The 26379-nt window shown below is 38.6% G+C and overlaps 1 protein-coding gene across 1 annotated transcript in view; it reads left to right on the top strand.

Annotated features, from left to right (window-relative positions):
• Positions 1-26379, top strand: part of GFRA1 (GDNF family receptor alpha 1) — a gene marked incomplete at both ends in the record, with an annotated part of 135357 nt that overhangs the window by 107249 nt on the left and 1729 nt on the right. The window contains 2 exons of the mRNA XM_079535528.1: positions 1110-1244; positions 3850-4028. Coding sequence (XP_079391654.1) covers positions 1110-1244; positions 3850-4028 — 314 coding nt within the window. The remainder of the gene's footprint in view (positions 1-1109; positions 1245-3849; positions 4029-26379) is intronic.

Here is a 26379-nt window from a genome sequence, read left to right as displayed (position 1 = left end):
CTGTAGATTGCACAGCGAAGGACTTGTTTCCTGAAACTGCTGTAATCAGTACAAGTCTGGAACACCAGCCCCTTTTTATTTAATTTTTCCTGTTTGGTGAAACAAAATAAAATAAAGATTCAGACTTCCCAATCCTTAGGGAAATTTGAAATCCCTGACATACTGAGGTGATGTCTTCAGTGAGACTCCTAGTTAAGAATAAGTGCCGATCTTACAACAGTTGCCTTATTCCAGATGAGTGGTGAATATTTCCTGTATAACTTTTAGGACATATAACACATTCTTTGGTTTCATGTGATTCTTGCTAGCCTTGAGCTGACATAAAAATATGAGAACATTTATTCAAGGATTTGTAAGAGTGTTGGAATTAACCTGTGGTTAACCTGTTTAGTTTATTACCCATAAAGAATCTACTGTGTCCTTTTATGCATGTTGGTTATGTTTTTGCTTTGTCCATTGCTGTAGCCCACTCTGCTGACAGGTCCCCCAGGAGCACTGTGAGGTTACCACTCCTTCAAGATGTATTAGCTTTCAGCATGACCATCATTCTCCTTGCTCGTGACTTTCAGAACTGTTTTCTCAGGATGACTGCAGACTTGGGGAGGCAGCTCAGGTCTGGATGTCTAGTTTGAGCCATTATTTGCAGCCAGAGGGAAAATGATAGAAACTATAAGCAAGGAAAAAGATTGGATGTTTAGAGTATAAATCTACACATATTTGATTTGGCAGCAAAAGCTTTTTAAGAGGCTCCCACCTTCTTCTCCATCCCTGTGCCACAATTCTTCACCTGTCAGTTCTGCTGATGCAGCTCTCTGTGGTGTTGCAGTATAAACCTTTTTGAAGGAAGGGAATGGGTCTTTACTGTGTGAACCATTTTACAATCCCTAAAGTGGTTGCATTCAAACAACCAGGGGTGTGAAATCTGGCACAGGACTGGTGAGCAAACAGAGCCAGGAACTCTTTAAGTCTGGAAGCTGAAGACTTATAGACTTACCATGGGTCTGCACTCTGATTATATAGCTTAGAAAATGTTGTTAGTCTTCTTCCAAGGGAAAAATATTTCAGCATGTAGGGTTCTCACAGTACTGTACTCCTCTGTTCTTTAATAGGCACAGTGATGACACCAAACTACATAGACTCAAGTAGTCTCAGCGTTGCCCCATGGTGTGACTGCAGCAACAGTGGTAATGACATAGATGAATGCCGGAAATTTCTGAATTTCTTCCAGGACAACACATGCCTTAGTAAGTACAAAATTAAAATATGTCGTTAAGGAAGCTTTAGCATTTTTTTATGGAGTTCCTTTGTTGTTTGAGTATGTTGTGATGCATGAAGTCCATCTCTTTGCACACTGTAAGCATGGTTCTGCTGTAGGCATAAGAGCTAGAATGGAACAAACTTCAGCAAAGAAATATTCCTGGTACTACAGCTTATGGGCAAGATTGTAAGTGCAAGAAGCTGTTGGAAAAAAGTTCAAATAACAGAAGTGTATCATATAGAAATATGTTTATGTATTTGGACCCTGGCAATCAGGGAGCATCTATGCAAGATATTACAGCAGATCAGGGCCTTGTGTATAATTTAAGAACTTTGTGTTAAAAAAACAATGGCGTGTATTTATGAAGGATCTGCTGTAGGTTAAGTATAAATTGGATTGTGTTTGCAGTTTGTGGCTATGCTTTGGGTTTTTTAGGTTACTTGCTCTCAAATGTCTGGTTTTAACACAAGCCTGGATGGTACCTTCTTTCAAGATTTTGTTGAATTATTGATTTTTTTTTTCAGTCCTGCTCACTCCCAAATTAGGGACTGTTATAAATTTCAGAATGGCTCAGTGGAGTCAATTTTGGCAGGTTCTCTTTTCAAATTTCCTGTCTGCCTGGAGCAGCATAATTGGATGATGTGGAGTGTGCACCAGAGTTTTAATTTCAGATAAATGAGGAGACCAAAAGAACTTGGCTCCCTTACCCTGGCAGAGCCGAAGTTGAAAGGATACATGTTTGTCCTCTGAAATTGTATTAGAGTGGCAAGCACAAGGAGAGAAAAGAATTACTTAATGTAAAGGACAGTGTTGGCAATGAAGCAAAAAGGGAGATGTTGGCCATACATATTTAGGCTCGGAATTGGAAAATTTTTAGCCATTAGACTAAAGTTAAAAAACAGCCTTCCAGCAGGAGTTCTGAGGGGGAAAAAATCTCCCATTTTAAAAGTAATTATTCATCAGATTATGAGAAGAAGTATACACTGTTTCTTTGTGCAAAAGGAACAAATGAACTTGATGATTCAGAGTGTCCCATCCAATTCTATATGCTTGAATTCCTACTACGAAGGGATCAGTCTGTGCTTTAGGATAGGGTCTGAAAATCTCTATTTGTACCTCCTCAGTAGACAGCACTTCTGTGAAGCCGTGGGGAGCTTTGCATGCAAGAAGTGACTTACCCAAGTTGCTATTTGATAAACTATTTACTGAGCTTGGGAAGGAAAAAAGAATTACTCACAATTACTTACAGGAAATAAAGAAAATTCAAACTGTAGTTGTGTAAAAGTTAATAATATGGCCTAAGACCTCCTTCATACGTAATGGTGGTGCCATTTCTATATACCTTGGTACATCAAATTTTATTAATTTAGGAATATTAATTTCTACAGTGTTACAGATTCCTTTCAAAAATTTTAGGCATGGAGACTCCATGGTCTTTCTTTTGCTACTAGTTTGAAAACAGAAAGGTTTCTTGGGTGTAATAAAATGTCTTTTCCCTTCACAGAGAAGAGGAAAAGTTCTATTTATTTTTTATTGTTAATGTCACTAATGGCCTGATAACAAATTAACAGGAGTTACTGTTAATTTAAGAAGTCATTCAGACACTTAGGAAAACTTTCTGTGTGGAAAATATTGCTTTATCTATTGCCTTATTTAGGTAAAAATAGGAAAAATTCACTCCAGTCCTACAGCTGTGTCTGCATCAAGCCAACTGATTGCCTTTTATAAATCTTTTCTATGTGCACTGGAGTTCTGAGAACTAATATTGGAATAAAAAACATCTTTCTCAGATGAGAATTAAATGTAAATTATTTTATAAGGGAAGGAATACCACTGAGAAGTAGTATTAATAGCTTCCGCATATTAGTCCCCAGTGAACTTGTTTGATTTTTTATACAAAGAATTTGAAATAAGAAATCCCTAAATCCGTGTTGAATCCCCAAAGACCTGATTAAAAATTGTTTTTCTATTTGTTTATTAAAAAGCCCAACCAATTTACTCTTGCCATAAACATACTCTTTAATCCCATGAAACCATGATAAGCTTTTTAACTTTTATATTGTGAAGTTTTAGTTTAAGTATGCTTCCCTCACCTAATTATGCAGATTTTGATTGAAAACTGTAAGGAAGAGACTGTCTTAGTTAAGCCATTTTCTAGTTATGAGCATATTAGTTTTAATACAACAAGCTGTAGAAGTGAATCAGTCTTGTATTGTTTCAGTTTGTAATGTTACATCTCCTGCCTCAGTTAAGACATAAAATTCAAAGTATATTTTAAACTGTAAAAGTAAATTTTGGATGCTCGTTGTTGGTAACAAATACAATTACAGTAAGACCGAGGGCTTTTGTCAAGAATGACTGGGAGCACTGCACAGGAGAGGCTGCATTGGATGATTATGTGGCTCCAGACTCTTAATTCATGTTTCTTATATGTTCAAAATTAAAACACATTTCTCAAAATAAAAATTGAGTTTCTGTAAGTACACCTTTTTTTTTTTTAATGGAATAATCAGTAATAATAAAAATAATAAAGTTTCTGCTTTCTTCCATTTGTTTTGAAGTAGAAAATCGCCTGTAATTTCTTTTTACAGAAAATGCAATTCAGGCTTTTGGTAATGGTACTGATGTGAATGTGTGGCAGCCGATTTTACCGGTACAGACCACAACGGCCACTACTACAACAGCTTCCAGACTTAAAAACATAGGTTCAGAGACCACCAACAATGAAATACCCAGCCACAACGATTCACCAGCATGCGCAAACCTGCAGGTAAGAAAGTCTTGTAATTGTTGCAGTGCATGAAAGAAAGTTGTTCGTGGAGTTGTGTGCAGTGAAGTCCTGCTGCATGAATACAAACCCACATTTGAGTATTTGTTTATTCCCATGTTGTAGTTACAAGCCGGATGCACTACAAAATATCAGACACTGTTTTAAATAAGAAATGCTCAGATTTCAGAATGGACTTTTTGCCTCTCTGTTACAGAAACAAAGGGTAGTAGTATTTAATTTGGTAGCACAGATTTGGATATGAATGTGGTGCACTTAAATCCTGCCAGTATATTTAAAGTATATTTAAATTAGTCCCCTGAGTAAACCAAGCTCAGGGAGAACTCTGAATGTTAGCTATCATGAAATACTGTCTTTTCCAAGCTTCTTTATTAGCTTACTGGCAGTAAATTTAAGGGTGGGGATTTTTTGCCTCTTCCTTTTTTTTTTTTTTTTTTTTTTTTTTGTCTGAGTAGGTGTGAGGGATGAAGAAATGGGGCAAAGATACCAACTGTTTTGGATCAGGTGTCCTCCTAAAGTGGGATCAAAGTTGTGATGTGATTTTGGCCAGTGGCTGCAGCCATTTTGTTTGTTGTTTCAATTAGCCTATTCGTGGTGTGTCACTGGATTTTAAAGAGGCTTATCAATTGCTCAAGGCAGTGATGAATGTGCAGCCCTTAGAAAGTGTGAAAAATTTGGGCAGGAGAGAACTGAAATCTGGGCAGGAAACAGCATAAGATAACAAGCAAGGTAGATTAACATTCTTTTGAGGTGTTACTGACTCAAATATGCAGAATTAATAGTAAATAGTGTTGAATTCAGGAGCTTCTGTTTTAATTTGATTCTTCATATCTGTACATTCATTATTAGTTAAGGTTTATAAGTTATTGATGAACAGAAGATAGTTGTAGGCACTACATTCCTCTATGCAGAGGCCATTTCACCAAATGAAATATGCTAAAAAGAACTGTAATCTTTCAAATCTGGAACTCAGAATATCTAGCATCTAAAGCAAAAATGACTTCAGGTATTATTAATTCACTTCATGTTATATTAAGGAGTTTTGAGATAGAGATTGCATTTTCCTTCAATTTTTGTACAGCTTCCTATATTGTAAGGCCTCTAGATGCTCCCAAAATGCACAATAAATAATGAGCTTAAGAAGTGGCAAGCGATCACAGTCTCACTGGTTTTGGTTTGATTTGCAAATGCTCTTCAAGCCTCAACAGATGTCCCAAAGTTCTGAAAATAAAAGTTCTTCCCTGTCCTCCCTACCTTACTCATGTTAGTCTGGCATTTTGAGGCCATGTTCCCCATGAGATTATTAACAGCCCTGCTGTGGCTTCAAGTGTTCCCCTGATACACTGGATGGAAGTAAAGGTCTCTAAGGAAAACAGCATCCTTTAAAGAAATGATCTGCCGTTTTGTAGAAGCTGTAGATATGTTGGTACTCAAAGGTCACCAAAGTTACATGAATCACACAGATTTATTCTTGTGAAATACAACATTCAGGTTACAACTTTTTCTGCCTCTTCTGTGTCAGAATTAAACCACGGAGAACAAAGCTCTTACATTTCAATGCATCTTTTTAAAGTAACTTGCAAAAAGTGCCAAAACAAGCCTACTTTTTTTTTTTTAACCTGTGTTTATTGGACGGTGTGGTGCCACTTCGCACATGAGACTTCAACCTCAGTTCACATTTTACAGAAGAACTGAAAGCATTCATATCACACTTTGAAAAGTGTATTCATTCCAAGGCTCTCCTCCTATGAAAAAATAGGCCTTTGTAGTATTTTCAAAACATGAACTCAAGCTACTGAATCTGAAGGGCTTTGTTATACACTTAGCATCTGAGCAGAAAGATTTCAGAAAGGCAGTAAAGCCTAAATATTCTGAAAAGTAAAATTAGAAGCATAAGTATGGAAAGACAATGACAGAGAGGGGATAAGGATGTGATCGCTGAGATGCTACAGGGCTGAGTATCCTAGTTAGTGGATTTCAAAATGCTGTAAAGGAAGAAAGAGCAGGAAGTGATTGATTAGTATAAATTGCCATAGAAATAAATACAGTAAGGGAGGAAAGAGCAGGAAGTGATTGATTAGTATAAATTGCCATAGAAATGAACAAATACTAACCTCCTGAGGTTGTAAAATACAGGGCATTAACCCAGTCTGCCAAATGTGTCACTGGCTGAGCAATTTTTATACATTTTTTCCTGACTTGTTCAGAATGGTTGTATGAAAAGCGAGAGTTCCCTAATGGTTTTGTCATTCTGCCATGTACTCCTGCGCACGTGCCTACTTGGAGTCTGGAATGGCTACAAATGCTTAAAGAAAGTATGAGATACTTTTTGTTTATCTGAAGTCAGTATTTATTTCAAATACCTGCTGAAGGTTTGGACTTTAAAATCAAGAAATGGTCCTTTGTTTCAGTGTACCACTTCTACAAGAATTTACAGTTCATTATACTGATATTCTCTTACTTCCAGCTGATGCAGAGAAATGTTGATTTTTGGTATATGCTTATGATATGTTTATATATGCATGGATTTGTACACTGCATTACTTTTTTCTCTCCCTGAGTTAAATTGGCACACTGTCTTTTCCAGGAAGATGCTTAACTTCATCAAGAGTCTTTCTATAATCACGGCTTACAGCAAAATTTTATAAATACAAATATTAAGCAGTGGCTAGCTTTATACAAAATGCCAAATTCAGCTATTTCTGAGGTGCTGTATGCCTATCAGAGTCTACAGCACTACATTAAAAATGAATAGAAGTTTTAAAAAGTGAACAGAAAGGCAGAAGATGAAGGCCAGTGATGTTGTCCTTACACAAGCATATTTTTTTATCTTTTTTCAGGCAGCTGCACTCTCATATTTACTATTTAGTGACCGTATTTATTTGTTTGTCCTTCTTTCTTGGTCGTAACTGGTATGTGCCAGTCAAAAAATGATTATGGTATTCATTCTCATGTTCTGCCACCACTGCTTGAACCATCATGTTGGATTATGTGAAAAGGACAAGAGAATTACTTTGGATGTGCACTCACTCCATGTATTCTTCAAGAAAAATGCTGCTTCTGCATTTAGGAAAGATACATGGAAATGAAAAATGATACTAAAATATACTTCAGATGATAGATGAGACTAGATTAGACTACAGTCATCAGAGATAAATAAAACATTAAGGCTTTCATACTGACTTTGCTATAATATTTGAATGGACATTTTGCACATGACTAAAAATGGAAGAAATCAAAGTGGCTGAGTACATTTCATTCTAATTTTCTGCATCAACTCCCTACACAAAGGCAATATACTTTGTTTTCTCATGTTTATTACAAATGTCCTGATCTAGGTAACCTTGGCTCAGCATTCAGATGGAATTTAAGGTTTTTGTGGTTTTGATTAACTGTGAGCTGTGGAACATATAACTGAGATATGTGGCCCTTCAAACTAAAGGCAGATATTTTTCGGTTGAGTCCAGCATGTCAATGTCCTTTTATCCTCAACAGGAGATTTCCAGATTTAGGAGGTAGGATTTTAAAACCTCAAATATTTTGCAGGGAAACAGAGGAAAAGAGGAAAAATGTAGGTACTTATAAGCAAATTTTGTGGATTTGTTGTATGACTGGGGAGTGTTTATAACAGTGTGGGTGATGTTGCATGCTGTCCATAGATTTCTCACAATTCCACATAAACTTGGGACTTGGAGAAGAATCTGTTATGGCAAGCCTTTAGGACAAAAGCAAGTGACAGAATCCACAGTTCTCTGAGGAGAGCAGAAGTTAAACGTGACTGAGACTGGAGATGACTGTCCTTTTAGCTTGTAGGTCTAGGTTTTGCAGATCTTCACCCCTGTGCCTGCTAATCTGGTTTTTGAAATACTGCCTACAACTATCTAATGTAGCTTTCTGTGTGCCACATATTATTATTACTACAGGCATTGTGTAGGTGTTGGGAGAGGGTTAAAAGCTTCCATGTAGTGCTGAGGATCAAGACTCAGTAGGTGTGGAGCTTCCTGTGATGATAATGGGTAGTGGATGAGCATAAACAGGGATCATGGGCAGCATGTACAGTTTAGTTGATTAGGGAATAGTGCAACTGTCAAGATCGTATCTGAAATATAGACAAAATGAATTTCATTTATCCCCTGTGCACACCAGTCTCAGCTTGTCCATATGGCTGGTACCCTCTTTTCTATGGTCCCTCCACACCACCTGTGATCATTCGGCTTCTTTTCATTTTGTGGAAAAGCAAGCGCTGTCCTTTCAAATGCCCTGCCTATCCTTTTCCCTGGGAGACGTTGTACTTGGACCTCCAGACATTGCAGCTGCACAGAAAGTTCCAGTCTGGAGCAAAAGATGGATGAGAATATAAAACTCCCATTGCTGTGCCAGAACAAATTGGAAAAAAAAATAGAATATTGACTAAATGTTTCATATGAAAAGATTTAAATTTACTTCCTGTATTTCCAGGATTAGCTGACATAATGGGGTCAGCTTGCTGGTAAAAGTGATTTACAGAACACCTATTGGCAGCTTTTCTTCTGAAAAAGCAGCATCTTTAATTTGCTTCAGAGGCAATTCTGCTGTACCTAAAGGAGTCTTGCGTGCTTCACATGTTCAGATTAAAATCTGGCAGCTAGGGGTAGTTTAGTTTCATATTTAATTGTTGCATCCTTCTAATCTGGACAGCAGTAAACAAAATTCTGTTTCACTAAAACAGAGGCAGCTTTGTCCATTCACATTGATGTCAACAAAGTTAATCCTTATTTTCTTCAGCAGCATTTTGAATGGGGTCCTCAAAAATGTGCTCTTAGAAGCGTACAGTTCCTTGACACTGTATTCTTTTACTTCATGATTCCTGTACCTTTTGGACAGAACCCAGGAAGGTCAGGTCACTACAAGAGAGGCTCAGTTCTCGCTTCTCTGTATGCTTGTTTGGATATTCATCGTTGTGAAAGTGGCCAGCAATCCACTTGCATTGCTGGCATTGCTGTACATGCAGTGTATCTCAACAGCAAAAGGTTGCTTTGCAGTGAACATAGGCTTACATATGTGCTAATGGTGTATCATGTAGACTACTCCCACTGGAGCAAGGCTGCACTTATGTTCTGCAGTGTCTTTGCCAAATAATTTCGGGACCACACAAGATGAATGATTTTAAGCTTGCTGAAATCCTGCTGAAGTTCAAGATCTGATTAGTACAGCTGATGAATTTCTGAGAAGAGAGAATCTTTTGCCTCTTTTGAACATCGGGGGAACAGTTTGAGGATGTAGCCAAGTATTATACCCTATAGGCTCATATATATCATATGAGTGACAGTATTGCATCCACTGTCAGCAGTCAGCAGAAAATAGTTCACATATACCAGCCTTGGCTGAGCTTTGCAGTTAAGCACAGGGCCCTGCTGCAGGAGCTGTCAGGATTTGTAAAGTAATATGTAGCCAAAACTCTCTTCTGGTAGTAATGGGCACAGCTCTGTTGCCATAATCAGCACTGCTCAGATGTGCACCAGCTGAAGCAAACATTCAGTCTTTTTGGCATATAGACAGGGCTTTATGTTTGATCATTAGAGCTCAGTGAAATACTTTTAGTGTTGGAAGTTGGGTATAATAAATTTCTGTTACTGAAGGATAACAATAGCAAAATGGTTTATTTTACATATTAGAATTACAGTTTAAATTACGTTTTTCTGACGAGTATGCTTTTCATTATACCAAAATATTGGGCATGTATACTGCTGGAGAACATAATACTTTAGAATTATTTCATCAACGCTAAAATATTTTACAGTTCATTTAAAAAAAGTTTTAATAGCCTGAGCATCTTTAATGTATTATAATAATACAGCTCTTTATAGCAGACTGTAAAACTCTAGCCTACAGTTTTAAGAGTCATGCAATTTTGTTTTATAGTTTAATAATTGTTCAATTGAAAATGACTATGAGGTTACTAAAAAGCACTTTAATGACTTACGAAAATACAATTTTATCAAAATGTATTGCACACCTTTATAGAAATTAAAATTTCTACAGACAGGTTATAGTTTTCATCCTCAGAAAGAATTTTCCAAATTGTTGCTATTAAAAGCAGAGGTAGCATTTGCAGCATTCCCCTAAGCCACAGTTGCTTCTACGTTTCTCGTCAGTATCCCTTGTAGGAATAGTCACAGAAATACAAAGTGCTAGAATAAACCAGAGTCAGAATTCTGAATCACATCAGATAAGCCAAATTGAGCCATTCATAGACCATGGTATTACTTTATATGGTTATTTATCATATTAAAGGCATTCCTAATGTCAGCCAACTTTAGTTCTCAATCAAATATCTGGTCCGTCATACATTTCCCTTCTGTAACAGATAGCTTCCTGTGGCCTTCAAAATCAGCTGTAAAATAGAGCACAGTATTCTAACCTAATTTTAAAGCATAACTACTTCTAATAAAAATTCTAGGGCATTACATTGTGATGGTAGATGTTTAATCATACTGTCTTTGAAAGTACAGTTCATAACATATTGTGCTTTTATGGAACTTGACAAAGTGTTTTGTTTAAGATGTAATGTTTGCAGTTAGCAAATATTGGGTTTTGTCCATGACTTTGTTTCCTTTTATATATGTGCATGTGGAAGTAATTCTGGCTACACTAGCAGGCTGGCCCTGTTGCAAAGCAAGTGCAGGCAAAAAAAGTTCATGCCACCGGGTTCCTAATAGAATGGAGAGCTAGAAAAGAATCCTTGAAGTCCCTAGTACTCTCTTATTTTTACCACAGTAATTTGTGAGAGTCCTACTTACAGACCAGAATCCCATTGAACTATATATTCTGAAGGCTTGTGGTGACAGAGTGCTCCTGACCTTAAAATCCTAATTACAGTCGTATGCAGTTAAGGTAGCATCTCACAGACTTCATTTATTCTGAATGCCACTTGGTGTATTGCAGTGCTCTAGAACAATAAATATTTTACTATTATAAATTATGTTAATATGTTAACTACATTAAACCAGGTTAATACTGACTTGTAATATTTAAAAAGTATATCCACAGAGACACGAGGAAAACCAAAGTAAAAGACTTGCACTACCTCAGATAATGGAGACAGTTGTCGATACTGAGATGTTTCTTTATGAAGTCTGAAAACAGTCTGATAGTTGCTAGAATTGATTAAATTTTAACAAATCAAATCTTTCTTTATCAATTCTGTAATTTTTGCAAAGAATTGTTATTTTCTAGGCAAACAGAGGGACTTGCTGCCAATTTTATGAGACTTCTACAATTGACATGTATTTTTTAAACACTGCATTGATGGTTTTGATTCATAGTTTGCTGGCTTATGACCAGATGACAGTGTAGAGGCTTAGTAATTTTGGATACTAAGGCAGTTTAACCACAGATGTGTATAACGTTGTGAATCACTCAGTCTTGAGAAGGATATGGTGTAGAGGAGTTGAGAAGTGAGGAGGAGGGACAGCATAGCAATTGGGTGCATGATGTCTTCATCCCATGGTTAAGAAGGCTCTCACCAGGGAGACCAGAATGTGTTGTACAAGGGTTGCTCTGAAAGTAATGCCTCCTATTATGTTACATTCATCCACAGTGTCAGAGGCAGGTGTTGGTGGTGTGGCAGTAGAGCTTGAACCTTCCCACCAGTATTCCATTATATTCCATTGCTGTGTGACAGATGGCAGCAGAAGGGCAGTTGACAAAACGGCATCTGACATGGAAGCACAGATGATGTAAATATGAGTAATTGAATTCCTCCACATGGGCAAAATGGCACCCATTGACATTCATCAATGCTTGGTGAATAGAGACCAATCAGTGGGCATGAGCACAATGAAGAGTGGGTGGTATGTTTCAGCAGTGGTGACGGCAACATGAAAGACAAACCTCATTCTTACACCATCCACAGCTGCCACACCACAAAATGAAGAGGGTCTTGATCAGCTCATCTATGTGAATTGTCAGATTATGATCAGGGAATTGTGCACAGAAGTACATCAGCTTCAGTGTATGGGAAACAATAGTAGCAGCATTGGAATATCACAGAGGTTGTGGCAGGTGAGTCTCACAAATGCTTGTGCAGAAACAGAAAGAACACCAAAGAACACATCAGTTGTGACCACTACTATAGAAAAATAGTTTCTGTAGCTGAGAATTTGCTCTATTGCATAGTGTTATTGTGCTCTTTGTATTGTAGTAGTTTCCACAGAAATAAATAGAAGGTATTACTTGCAGAGCAACATATGTATATATTTCTGGTGCTGGGTCTCAAGGTTTCCTTCAGCTCTTTTCCTGCACCCTGGCATCCTCAAAAATCAGAAAGGTGGTTTCACATCCTGGAGTAGGATTGTGGGGCTGCCCTTCATGGAGTCTTTTCCCAAAATCTTTGTTCCCCGATATTTTTGAGTGTTTTCTTGTGTATGATTGGGATGAGAACACCTCACAGATGGCTATTCTACTCACATTTAGCTGATGTTCTTTGGTTTGATGTCACCATTCTGCGCTTCTTGCAATCGCCTTGCTGTGAACTCCTGATTAGTTTTATGCTTCTTAATGATATACAAGTTGTCCTGGAATGGACTGCCCAGGGAGGTGGTGGAGTCACCGAGCCTGGGGGTGTTCAAGGAAAGGCTGGATGTTGTGTTGAGGGACATGGTTTAGTGGGAGCTATTGGGAATAGCTGAACGGTTGGACTGGATGATCTTTTAGGTCTTTTCCAACCTTGGTGATTCTATGATTCTATGATTCTGTGTATTTTACTTACCTATCTCCTAGTGCACATTAAAACTGTTCTGTTGTTTGGGGCAAGTAGTCAATTCTATTTTGTCTACTATTATGGCAAAGCATGGTGTAAAGTTCATAGGTTTATGCTTACAACTCTGTCTGATTTATGTTCAGTCCAAAATAATTTAGAAGGAGCTATGAATGGGATGGTATGCCAAAGCCCACGCCCTGTTGTCGTGGGTCCTGGGCAGTCATGATGCAAACAGAGTTTTCTACAGAGCAACCCAGGCCTTGAAAACCTTATGTAGGTGTATAATTGTCTCTTACTTGGTAACTAGATGTTGTTCAAATTGTGTTCAAATTTACTTGTTGCTCAGTTCAGCTGATTCATTATTAAGAATATAGAGTTGAAGCATTCTAGGAAGATATATGAATTTGAATAGTTCAGTGCAGATACAGGACTTACAGGAAAATAGAAAGGGTTATTTGATGTTACCCACTGGGTGAAAATGGTTTTGAAGGCATTTACCATAATTTCAAAACTAAATCATATAGTGTTAGCTTTAAGCATACTTCCAGCATCTTGCAGAACATGCCATTTGTGGAAGTGGATGTGGCAGCTTTCTTCATCCTCTTAGTCTCACCGCAACAGTACTTTTCTTGGCACAGACCTGCAACTTTTCCTCTGCAGCTCTAAAAATCCCCATAGCAGCATCAAAGAAAATGACACTGCTTTTAGAGAGAGAGAGAGATTCCCTTAAATTCATATAAGGAGAGCCATTCTAAACACCTTCAAACACCTTTCTGTACTATTGGAAACCCTTCTTCTTTCAGAAAATAGAAAGTTCCCTCTCAGGAAACAATAACCGAGACTATCACTACCTATTGATGTAATATTAGCTGTTAGCCCATTAGCTCAAGGTACAGGCATATCTATTCCATCTCAGAAACTTCACTTCTAGTTAACTATTATTCTTCATTGCATCTTTGCATCTTTTTCCTATCTGGCCTTTCCTCTTTTTTTTTTTTTTTTTTTTTTTGTCCCTTCTTGCATATCCACACTTTTTTCTTTAGGTACTCAACTGTCTCATAGTCTCATTCTGATATGAAATTTAGCACTTTATTTTTCTTTCTTTCCTTGTCCATGTTCATTCCTTGTGTTTGATGTAACATCTTCATACAGATTCAGGGGAGAAAAGGACAGTAGAAGACTGAGTAGGAAGGGTGTTGAGCCCATATGGCACAGGAAGAGCCTCCCTGCCATCAGTGACTTGGTTAACCTGGAAAGAAGAAAAGGTGAGGGGTTGCAGCCATGCTGGCAATCAGTAAGAGATTGGACTAGGTCTGTATTTTGGTCTGGGAGAAAGTCTGATGTGATCCTGTTTCTTTATCCTTAATTAAAGAGAATAGATTGCATCCCTCTACCAATAGCAAAGCCAAGTGCATAAGGGTTGTTTGTGCATGTAAAGTTATTCGGGTCTACAGAGGCAATCATGTGACCTATCAAATTCTGTGGTTTGTTTTTTACATACATAGAAAAATGAACTTAATGTTGCAATTAACAATTACCTGTAGGTACATCATGTCCGTTCTTGATATTTGTATGTAAATTACAGCTCTAAAAAACTACTCAAGTCTGTAGTTATCATACAGCAGATATGATCCAAAACCTTTCAGTAGCAATAAAGATCATTTCTTAGGAATAGTTTTATCCTAGGTAAAATCTGGAAAAGTCTACCTAATCAAAGATAGACTGTAACTAATCATTCTACATATCATATTGGTGACAGTGCAGCCTAGCTATTGAAGTGCTATAGTTCAGAACCCTTCCCATAGCATGCCTAGATCTTTCAAGTAGTTAAACCAAGTTTATAGTACAGGAAGTAAAACATAGCTTTTTAATCAAATTGGCTAACATATATATTGTTAATAAAAAAAATTTAAATATCAAAACATCTGAACATAAATGTATTCTGCTTTTAACATGTCTGCTGCTTCTTCCTATGCTCTTCACTGTAGTAAAATGCTGGAAATAAAACGTATCTCACATTCCCTGCTTATTTTTTGTCCCTGAGACTTTCTAATAAGCTGTCTCACCTGAATAACAGATCTTTAAGTTACCTTTAAGTCGTCTACTCTACAACTTCCAACTTGCTTTTGAGTTCCAGAATTGAAGATGCTGTCACTCACTTCTATTCCTTGCATTCAAACTCAATGGGAGTTCAAAATGTTTACTTCAGTCTGTACTTTGGAGAATGAGAACCTAGCTATTTCACATCAGATTGAAGTTCTAATCAGTGGATTAGGCCTAATAATCCTACCTCAGGTTAAATCCTCCTGTGTGGTTAGCTCCTTCTGTGAGCCACTTTCTGTGCTCTTTTAAGCAGACTGACTGTTGTGCATAATGCAGGATATTTTTTCATAGGTTCACTTAGCATGTATCCTAACGAATTATAGGATTATCCTCCCTCATGACTTTCTTAAAAGAGAATTAGATATACAGGGCAGTAATTAACTAAATACTGCATTACATAGTACTAATTTTTTTTTCCCCAGATTGACATTTTCAGAAGCCTCGAATTGTCTCTAATTCCAAGAGGGTTGTGCATTATCAATTGCACAAAAACATTTGGATGTGCTGAGTTCATTCTTAGCTTTTAAATACGTACATTCAAATTTTTATGTACATGGAGAGTAAGGTGTGTACTAGGTAGGCCCCAAGTAGCTACGTGCTTTGGCTGTAGTGACATGACCTCTGCAGTAAATTTGGCAAATTAAGCATGCACAGATGAATGCAAAACATTTACAAGGATCTGTGAAAAGCTGCTCCTAAATTTGTGTCTGCATAAATCCTATGTGTGCTTGTGAGAAGACTGTTTGATCAGAACTTTCCTGATCAACAATGGAATGTTTTTTACAGCAGCATGCCCACTCTAGTAAGGGTAGTGCACTCACAGTTGCACGTATCTAAGTTAAATTCTTGAAGACTGTTGCAAATAAATGTTCTGTGTGTGTGCTATTTTGCACACTTCAATCACATATGCACTATAATTATCCACTTCTGAGGGCAAATTTAGGAATTTATTCCTACAGGGAACTTCCTGAGTGCGAATTCAGACGTCAAATTCAAATTCAGAAGGAATAGTTGTTCATTTTTCATATTTTGAACTTAATTAGCTAGGCATATTCATGCAACTATTGGCAGAATTGTGCTCTCATCGAGTCAGCCTAAACCTTATTACTTTTAATTAAGATTTCCTGATTATTCCTAAGCATTCAGTCATGGTTATTTGCAGATGAGAAATTCCGATTGTTATAGGCACAACTGCAAAGGTTTAGATAAAAACCACACATGGTCTATACTCAGCTAATGAGCTTAATGAAGATACTTAGAAACCATTAATTAAGCAGAGGCTTTTCACCTTCAGGGTGATGACTGAGATATGATGTTGTATTTAGAAGCAGCACTGACAACTCTTTGATAAGTGCTCTTAGTGAGAGAGACATGTTTTTTGGAAGCTGAACATCACATGAACAGCCTCTGAAATACAGGTCATGCTGGCTCTTGTAAGTGTAACAGGGACTGAACTCTGGCGTTTCATGAGCGTTTTAAATAGAGCAACTGGCAAAGTTGCAACTCCAAATAATCTCTGGGCCAGTGAGATGCATCTGCTCATATGCTCTGCAATCCTCATTCATCATCTGCTGCCCTGTGTTACTATAAAGGCTGTTGTTCTGCAATTATGTTCATCCATGCACAGCGTATCAGTAGTGCTATGTCCTTTGCTGTTCAAGTGTGAGAAGCGTAGTGATACCCCAGATCCCATTTTAGTGATGTTCTTAAATTTTAGAAAAGCTAATTCCATCCTGGCTGCTAAACACAGCTTCCATTTAACCTGTTAAATTCACTTCTCACTGCAAAAAGCTTGTCTCACAGAAAGGGAAATTAAGAGCATGAGGAAACATCTCAAGTTCTTTGCAGTATTATAGACATACATCCCATTAATTCCGTAGCTCCTTTGATGAAGTGCACTGTCTCGGGTGAAAATTATTAACACTTTTGTGCACTTCACCTATCCTCTTAAGAGAAGTGCTCCAGATCCACCTCCTCATTTCAAAAATACTACAGAATAGTTTGTGTTGATCTGATCTAGATGAAACTAGCTATCTAGAAATATAAGGCTATATGTCCCACTAATAATCTCCTGAACTATGCAGTCTGCTACAACATAATACTTCAAACTGTAGGGAAGCTATTCAAAATAAATCTTCGAAAGCTTTAGTATGGAAACCTGGCAAAATATACCCCGAATGATGGCTGATCTCTATTTTATTCACATTGTTAGTATTCCTCTATTTATATTCTCAGGCTTATTAAATGTAAATATAAAAGTAAGCCTTCTGTCCCTCTGTGAATGATTTGTGTGATGAAACAAAGCAGAATAATATCTTACAAATACAATTTTGCATAATCTGATAATTATTTGCATAATCTGATTATTATGGGCCCTGAATTTTTTTTAACATGGCTGTAATTTACAAACATCTGAAACTCCCAATACTTTTTGTGCCTATGAAATCATTTCAGTTATGGAGAAATGTTTCTTAGTGTTTCACTAAGCTCAAATTTGAGGCCATGCTTGCAAGTGGTATTAGGAAGTTTGTGCTTTCATTTGTTGCTGCATGGAAGATTTCCCACTGGTGCTGTGAGACCAGGCCAGTAAAGAATAAGAAGAATCATTCTAATAAGGTCGTGCTGTTGTAGACCTCTCTCACAGAAGAGTTTCTCTAGTTATTTGAATAGCTTCATTAGCTACAATGCAAGTGTTGTGGGTGAGAGCATTGTGTAAATAATGGATATGAAGAAAGCCACTATAATATAATCCATTACAGTATTGCATATTCTATTGTAGTCCATTAAAGAGAAATAAGGTTAGATTTTGATTTCTACTAATTAGAGGGAAGGTTCGATCTTTCACTCCTCCACTCCAGTGCATGAAGAATGAAGTATATATATTTAGAATGCTACATCGCAGTCTCTTTTAAATACTGAATTTTAACATGTATTCTGCAAGGGCCTTTTAATAATGTCTAGGAAGCTGATAAGACAGACAAAGGTCTAGCTGATCTGCTGGTAAGACTATGGTTGTTTTTTGTTGTTTTTTTTTTTTCCTTTGGTCATCACGTAAGTCTGGTGAAGCTTAAGAAACTTAAGCTTATCACTGAAAATGAAATACCAGCAATTGGAAGATGATGAGGGGACTGGAGCACCTCCCCTATGAAGACAGGCTGAGGGAGCTGGGCTTGTTCAGCCTGGAGAAAAGAAGGCTGCGGGGTGACCTCATTGCAGCCTTTCAGTATCTAAAGGGAGCGTACAGAGAGGAGGGGAATCAACTCTTTGAAAGGATAGATAACTGCAGGACAAGGGGAAATGGGTTTAAGTTGGGGGAGGGAAGGTTTAGGTTGGATGTCAGGAGGAAATTCTTTACAGAGAGAGTGGTGAGGTGCTGGAACAGCTGCCCAGAGAGGCTGTGGATGCCCTGTCCCTGGAAGAAGTGTTCAAGGCCAGGTTGGATGGGGCCCTGGGCAGCCTGGTCTAGCATTAATTGTGGAGGTTGCTGGCCCTGCATGTGGCAGGGGGGTTGGAGATTCATGATCCTTGGGGTCCATTCCAACCCTGTGATTCTGTGAATTGTATGATGTTAATTCACTTTCAGAAATCAGAATGACATCAGAGTTTCTTAATCAAACATACTAACACAGAATTTGAATGTATGGAGAAAGATAAAATGTCTAATGAATGACAAGTGACTGGGGTTTTGCTCTTTTCAGGGGGACCCAATGATGGAACAGGGGGTGATGGGCACAAGTTGGAACATAGAAAGTTCTTCACAGCTTCTTTGCTGTGTGGGTGACAGAGCACTGGAACAGGCTGCGTAGAGAGGTTGTGAAGTCTTCTCTGGAGATATTCAAGGCTCACCAGGCTTCTGTGCAGCCTACTACAGGTTTAGCAGGGGGTTGGACTTGATGATCTCCAGAGGTCCCTTCCAACCCCTTCAATTCCATGATTCTTTGAAATAGATTATTATGAACACAACTGACAGATTCACCTGAAGATGTCTTATATTTCATGTTTAAAAAAAATCCTATGTTTAGTGACTCTGATCTTTGCCAAAGCATAAACTATTTTGAGTGAAATTTTCCAAGCTATGTTTGTGGCTCTGGACAAATTTAAAGGGAACAGATGTCTCTCAGAAACACATTGTGCCACAACCTGTTTTTGTGGTAGTCTCACCTTGGTAAACTTGATTGCATTGCTTAAAAGTAAGCTTTCTGATATTTTTATTCTGAGTGGTATTTTCAGCACTAAAAAGAAACATGGCTACTGAGACGAGTACTGCAGTAAGTTCACTAAAATTTCAGCCCTCTGTGTTCTACAGATACATCTGTGCACCTGCGGAACTCAGCTACAGGATTAGGAGAACAGGGAGAAAATGCTTTAAATTTTTATTTCAGTGGCACTTCTGGAGAGCAGACTGTGCCAAAAATGCAAAATTTCACTAATTAATCCAAATCACAGCTGTTCAAGATTGAAATACTTTAAAAGCAAAAAACAATCTCTAAATCATGTCATGGTTTAATGGACTCAGTCATAGCCACGTAACTGCGGATGTGAGGAAACAAATGCACTGGGATTGAAGGGTATAAATAAAACAGGGGGGTAAGGGGGGGATGTGTGATGGGCACCTCAGCTAACAGGCTAATTTCCTCTGCCTTTCTGTGCAAGGTTATATCTGTAGCCTTTGCTTTTGAATCCCTGTAATTGAAGCAAATAGCTTGTTATCCTAAGTGTTTTCTAAACCCTTTAAAGGCTGACCACTGCATTTTCGTTGCGTGTGTATCTGTGCCGGCACAACACGCACGTGCGTACACACATGGTTAATAAAGACAGAAATTTTGAATGTTCTTAGTTTCTTAACCAAAAGCAGATGTTCGTGGTCGTTCTCTTCTCCCCTTCCCTTTAAAATTCATGAGTGAATACAGTGCTCAAGAAACCAGCAATAATATCCATTGCTTCAGGTTGGTGCAGCACGGAAGGCCGCTCCTTGCACTGCTCAGCGCTGCAGGCCTCGTGACGGCTGCTGCTCAGGCAAGCTTGCCTGATCCTTCCCTCCAGCTGCAGAAGCAGACGAAGGCACCCTGGTCCTGCTGCCCGAGTGCGGTGGCAATGCATGACCTCTGTTCCCTTCCACCTCCTGGCAGCTTGAGGCTGGATGCCACATGAGGCTGATGCATGGTCAGCGCTTCCCTGCTGAGCCCTATTCCTGTAGCTCCTTCGGGTCTCCCAGGCAGCTGAGCTTTTCCTTGCAGGGCCCCGGCTGGACACCATCCCATCACCTGCCAGTCACGCTTGGTGCCAGCCCTCCTGCTGCCTGTGACGGCATGCGTGGAAATAGGAAAGGCAGCGCGGTGCCTGCATTCGTGTGGTGCCTCTTTCAAGGCTCATTAGTGCAGTGCAGGCCCGTGCTGTTCTGGCTGAGCTGCTCGCAGTCCCATCGTAGCCGTGGCTGACAGCTGCTCAGGAGTGTTTACAGCACACTCCAGTGCACCACGTAGCCTGGTCTAATAGGGGAGGTAGGCACTTCACCTGCTGCCAAACAGAACAACTTTGTTTGCATATTTGGACACGCAAGGGCACACACTCTAGCCCAGGGACGTGCTGTGGGATCTGTACTCCTTCAGCGGCTTACCTTTGTTCAAAATTAAAAGCAGAAGTTGTTTTGTAACGGGGATAGTAATGGCTTCGTGTTCATGTTTCTGTTCTTTAGATGCTGTTTGGTGCACAACAGCCAGATGCTACCTGTTACCACCGCATATGGCGCTGGGTTGATAGTTGTAGTAAATCACTAGAAGAGTGGGCTTTAATAATGAAATCCCAAACAACTCGTCTTTGGATTACGTGGCTGTTCTGTTTCATAAACAGAGGAAAAAAACAAAGCCTAGGCAGCCTAAGCCATTGAGATATTAACAAAACTTATTCCATCTATGCTTTTCAGTATTCTGTTTTTCTTCTCTGCCCTTCTTAATGCAAAAATATTTGCTTGAGGCAAATCCATAAAAAGACCATATTAGGAGAATTGCATAATATCCTCTAAAAATAGGAAGGAGGAATCTAGGACTTCAGAAATCCTTTTTATTTAGAGAAATAAATGACTGAGCACGAAAACAGAATTGTAACATGTTACTGTACTGCCATGAAAGGTAAGTCAGGCAGTTCAGTTGACTTGGCTTTGTGTCATATTTTGTACTGTGCTTGCTGGGAGACTAATTGCTTGAAATAAATATTTGAAGATCTCCATGTCTGGTCCTTGTAAGCTGTTTGATCAGTTTGGTATTTCTGATAGGATCTGTTTTTCGTAAAACCTTAAAAGATTGCTGCTAGACACTGTTTGTGCCGCATTGTCCCAGCCATATATATTTGTGCAGTGAGGGATGGGGCTTAGGTAGACCTCATCTTTTTTAAAATAATGGATCTGGGAATGGTCAAGCAATGTTCATGCTGTGCAGGTCATTTTTCCGCTTTTCCCCACTTGCTTCTGCTCCTTCTGGGAGACTTATTTCTGATCTCCTCCTCTCTATCAAATATTCTCATTGTTTTCACGTTGAAGAGGTTGGAGGGAGGGGGTTTTCTTATACCTGCACTGGACATTATCAACTCTTAAGTCTGTTTCTCAGATTTGTATAGTGTTCAATATCTGAGCAGCTGAGGGGTACGGGGAGGTTTAAAATGCACCTTATGAAAGCCAGAGCTGTCTGAAGGTGAACTAGACAGGTCTGCCGCTGTGCAGTGTTGCCCATTAAGCTGTTTCTGTGGGTTTGAGATCAGATCTGACTTGCGATTTGTGAGTGGTTGAGTTGGTAGAGCAGTGAGTGGCTGATGGCATGGAGCAGTGCTCGGGGTTGCTGGCACCCCACTGCCTGGCTCAGCTATGGGAGAGCTTTGGGGGGAAATCCTGAAAAAGCATGCCTTCATAGAAGAAAAAGGGCAAGAGTTGTCATTTTAAGTTGGGTGCAAAGCCTTGCGTGAGGATTGTAATGCTGGGAGATGTGGGAATCTGAACAGACTGGCTGATAAACTGCTCACTGCGTAACACTGCAGCCTCTAGAACTCTGTTTCCCCAGTGCGTATTTGGGTACAAGGGGATAAGGGGCTTGTTTTATTTAATACATCTCAGCTGAAGAACTTGTGATTTTATTTTTACTGTGCTGGGTATTATCTATGTGGATTTAGAGACTAGTACCAGCAGTATCTTGATAATACTTGTTTTTAAAATATTTCATTCAGTGTATGAAATAGAATAACAGGACTGTGGTGCTTTTGAGCAGAATGTCCATCGATAATTTTATGCCTTGAGCTTGCATCTTTAGGATTGATTCACAAGAGAAAAAGAGAAAGAATAACAAGCAGAAAAAAGGATCTGACTTCTTTGTTGTAGGCTTGTGCAAAGCTGATTGTTTCAAAAGCTTAAATATCTTTGTACTCTGCCTCTGTGGTATGGGCTTCAGAATTATTCGGTGCTGAATTGGATCCCTGTTTTAGTGGCCTGTCTCTCTGACCTGCACTTTGCTTACTCTTGCAACTCTTCCTTGTTGAAGGTAATTTATACTCCAGTGAGGCACAGTACTACCGTGCTAATAAGAAAATACCATTGACAGTTGTGATAGATGCACCTACCACTTAGTGTGCACAGAAGACTTAAAGTGATTGCATTTTTACAGTCTGTGTATTTCTCTGCTTATTGTTTGTGTCCTGCTGTTAGAAAAACAGCTTAGTTGCATAGTAAATCTCTCCAATCAACACCAGAAAAGAACAGAAAAGAACGTGCACCCTCATTTGTTAGAGCTACTTCAGAAGGGTGGTCATTTGAAGGATGTATTCCAGGAAATTTGTCCCTCTTTTTCAGAAAGCCTTGTTAATATGAGCAAAGCTAACCAGGCATCTCAGGAGAGGATAGAGGCACGCTCATTAAAATTATCTAAAAAAGCAACCCATACAGCAGATATCTGTCATAATGATACTTCTGTTGTCTCTCTCTGCAGTGTCTAAGCAATAAGTTCCATAAGGCATGTAAGGCCCAAAGTGTGTAGCTGACAGCAAGGGACTGGTTTCTGAACTCAGCTGCTCACTCTGTGCCTGTTTGCATTCAGGTCCAGTGCATTCAGTTCCCTTTACATCCTTCTCCTTCCCTCCTCTCCCTCCAAATTAAAGCTTACCTCCATTTGGAGCAGTCCCCAGTCAGACCTTTTGCTTGCTGTGAGTAACATAGATGTGCATGCTATCGTGGATATATAAAAATACTGCTGGATGACAAGCTATAAATAATGTGAGTATGGACTCCTGGTGAGATACTGCTCTAATGTTTAATGCATTTATTAACCATGTAATGCTGTGATTTGTAGAAGCTGGATTCATAATTACAACACAGCATTTCTGGGAATAAATCCATACCTATAGTGTTTGCAAAGGATGGGGGCTGAGGAATGTGGGGTATGGGAAGTAGAGTTATTAGGTTTGGGAAATCTTGCAATAGTTGTTAGGTGCTGGGCAAGAGAATTCTAGGTTACGATGTGTCAATCAAAGTTGTACACATAAACTCATTTAGGAGATATTGGGGTATGAGGAAGATGGAGGTTCGCAGATTCCATTTTAAGTAAGTATTTAAATGAAAGTTAGATAAGAAAGCCCTCTATAAACAATATTTCTTTCTTCTTTGATAAATCCACCAGCTCCTCTCCTGGTCTCAATCCTGATTTCTTTCTGAGAAGGAAAGAAGCAAAATTTTGCTTCTAGGCATGACAATTTTTTTTCTGTCCTGGACATGCAGTTGGTTTCTCTGCTTACCCTTTACCATGCCCAACGCCTTCGTTTGAACACTGAAAGCCAAAGGTTGTGAGGGCCCAAACTAAGCTTGCGTGAAAAATGCACAATGTACTGAGGAGCTCATCATGAGGTGCATGAATACGATTATATCTAAATATAATGTGTTGCTTGTGCTACCACAGAGATAAGACTCTCTGTGAAAGCAGATGTTCATTTTTACAGAATATAAAAGCTTAAGTGAGTGCAAAATTTTGGCAGTATGGGGCCAGCTTTGCCAGAGTAGCCCCCATTACTGAATTACAGTTCCCTGCAAAGCCAATGTGAGTGTCAGCTCATCTCACATAACTCATTGTACAGTCAGAGGCATGTTACAGCTGAGTATGTCATTTGCAAATGCTATTTTATCCCAGTGAAAGAGATTTCATACTTCTTTCCATATGTTTAACCAGTTATTTTAAGCTGCTTTTCTTTCACTGTTTTTTTTTTATTATTATTATTATTTTTATCAGCTTGTCTTTTGTTGAATGATACATAATAATAATTGTAAGTAAGTTTGAATACTGATTTATTTGCCATTTGCATATGCAATTTTACTCCTGCAGAATTAGGTGCTTCAAACCCATCTCAGGAAACCTCCTTGCCTGGTTCATCGGGCAGGTAGGAGGCCTGAGGTGGGGGTTTGGTGCTCAATCTTTAGTCTTTTATAACAAACTGCTCTCATTTCCCACAGTTGTTGATGGCATAGATGCTCACTGTGTGAATTGTCTGCAGCTGTAGAAGATGGGCACAGGTTTCTGTTGTTTAATTTTTTAGGATAATGGAAGATGTTGTGGAGTATCCCAGTGGTTGAGGGCATCCTTCATAATTCAAGTGCATCTCCCTGCTTGGTTGTATTTCCACCAGGACAATCATCACAACATCCAAGTCCTTATTTTTAACCTCGTATCAGGTGTTCAATCACTGTGGCACAAATACAGCAGTTCTGGTGCTTGCAGAGCCCTTTGTAGAAGACTGAGGAAGAAATAATTTTCCCTTTAGGTTATAATTACAGGACATATGCTTTCTATAGCACTCTCTTCAACACATATGACTTTTTCTTTTTCCATTACTTGTGATTTAGTGATGCACTGTTGTATTACAGTACTGCAGCCTATGCCAGCATTTCCATTATAACCCATTTTTACAGGTTTATAACTCAACAGTAAAAATGTACTCTTCCAATTTGAAACTTGGCATATAATGTCTCATCCCTTCTTCAAAGTGATATTTTTTCTTTCCCTCTGCCTTTTCCCCCCAAAAAGAGGATGCATTTTTTGCTGTACTTTTAAATGGGAGAAATTATTCTCTCTAATAGCAGAGAAGTCTGCCTGATTATTAAAATTACTTTCCAATTCTAAGAAAGGAGGACTTGATAACAGAGGTTGCAAGTGAATAAGTGTTGATGTTAAAATTACTATGAATAAAGAGAAGTACGACTTCCTAAGCTAAAGCTAGGGAATATTGATCATAATGATTGGAAAAAAATTTTTTTGGTGTTGGTTTTGTTTCTGCCTGTCAATTTAACCCTTAAAATAGTATCCTCGGAAGTAAATATGATTTAGCTGCTGTAAACTATTGTTTTTCAGCCTGAATGAAGTTAGGGAAGACTTTACTACATATAAACAAAATAAAGATGTTTCTATCCTGAGGAACACAGAACTGGAGGAAGAAAAATGTTGACTTGTAGTGTGGTGACAAGCTAGCAAGAGTAGGTTGTGGTTAACGCAGTGTTGCAAATCTAGAGCAGGTGTACACAGTAACGAACAATCCTTCCCATAGGCAGATGCTTCTATGGACAGGGAAATGTAGCACTGAATGTCTAGGTTCGGTGCTAAATTGGAGGGTTTTAAAGTCCTTGTAGTTTACACAGTTAAGATCTGAACATCTGCTTATAGCTCCTTTTAAGCCCCTCGCTTCAATTTCAGTGTAGTGTGTTTAGGATAAAAGAAAATCAGGATCGAAGTCCAGTTTCTCCTTCTTTATCCATCTTCCTGTGGCCATCCAGTTGAGAGCTGAAATCTCCCCAGCTGCTATTTAAGAATGTTTCCTAGTCGGTGTGGAAACCACCATCATTGCAAACACAGCAGGAAGGCTCTGCTATGTTGTTTCTTCTTGCAGTAAGTTTACTTTGAGGCATTTTTTTTCCATTTGGATAGTTTAATTTATGCTTACCATAACCACATTAATGGTAGTAATTAGAAGACAGGATATGTAAGAGAGATTTTGTGGAGGGTTTTTATTAATTAATTGAGGTATTATTTTCTCATATATTTTAAAGCTGTAGACATGTATACAATATGCATTCTTACTATAACCAAACTGTTTCACTTAAATCCCAGCTGTTTTAGGTTTCCAATTGTTTCTTGTAAATCTATTTTATATACAAAAGTGTCATGAAAATGTGCTTCTTAATGAGTAGTTCAGTTCTTTCATTTGGATTCTAAAATCAGCAATTAGGTCAAAGAATGTTTTGTATCCCTAGGCAGCACCAAAGGCTCTCAGATATTAAACAAAATGGTTGTGTGTAGAACTGAATTTCTGGGAGGTGTATAATCCGAATGCTTAGCACTTCCTCACATGACCATTAGGCCAAACCATCTTTGCCAAAACCATTATCGAAAAGCCTCCCAGCCCAGTCAAGTTCTCTTGAGCAATGGAAGTATTAAACACCTTCTAAACAACTAAACACCTTCTGATGGTGTC

The sequence above is a fragment of the Tetrao urogallus genome, assembly GCF_951394365.1.
Source record: "Tetrao urogallus genome assembly, chromosome: 5".
NCBI classification, from domain to species: Eukaryota; Metazoa; Chordata; class Aves; order Galliformes; family Phasianidae; genus Tetrao; species Tetrao urogallus.
The sequence above is the reverse complement of the archived record's forward strand: the minus strand, read 5'-3'. Positions and strand labels throughout refer to the sequence as shown.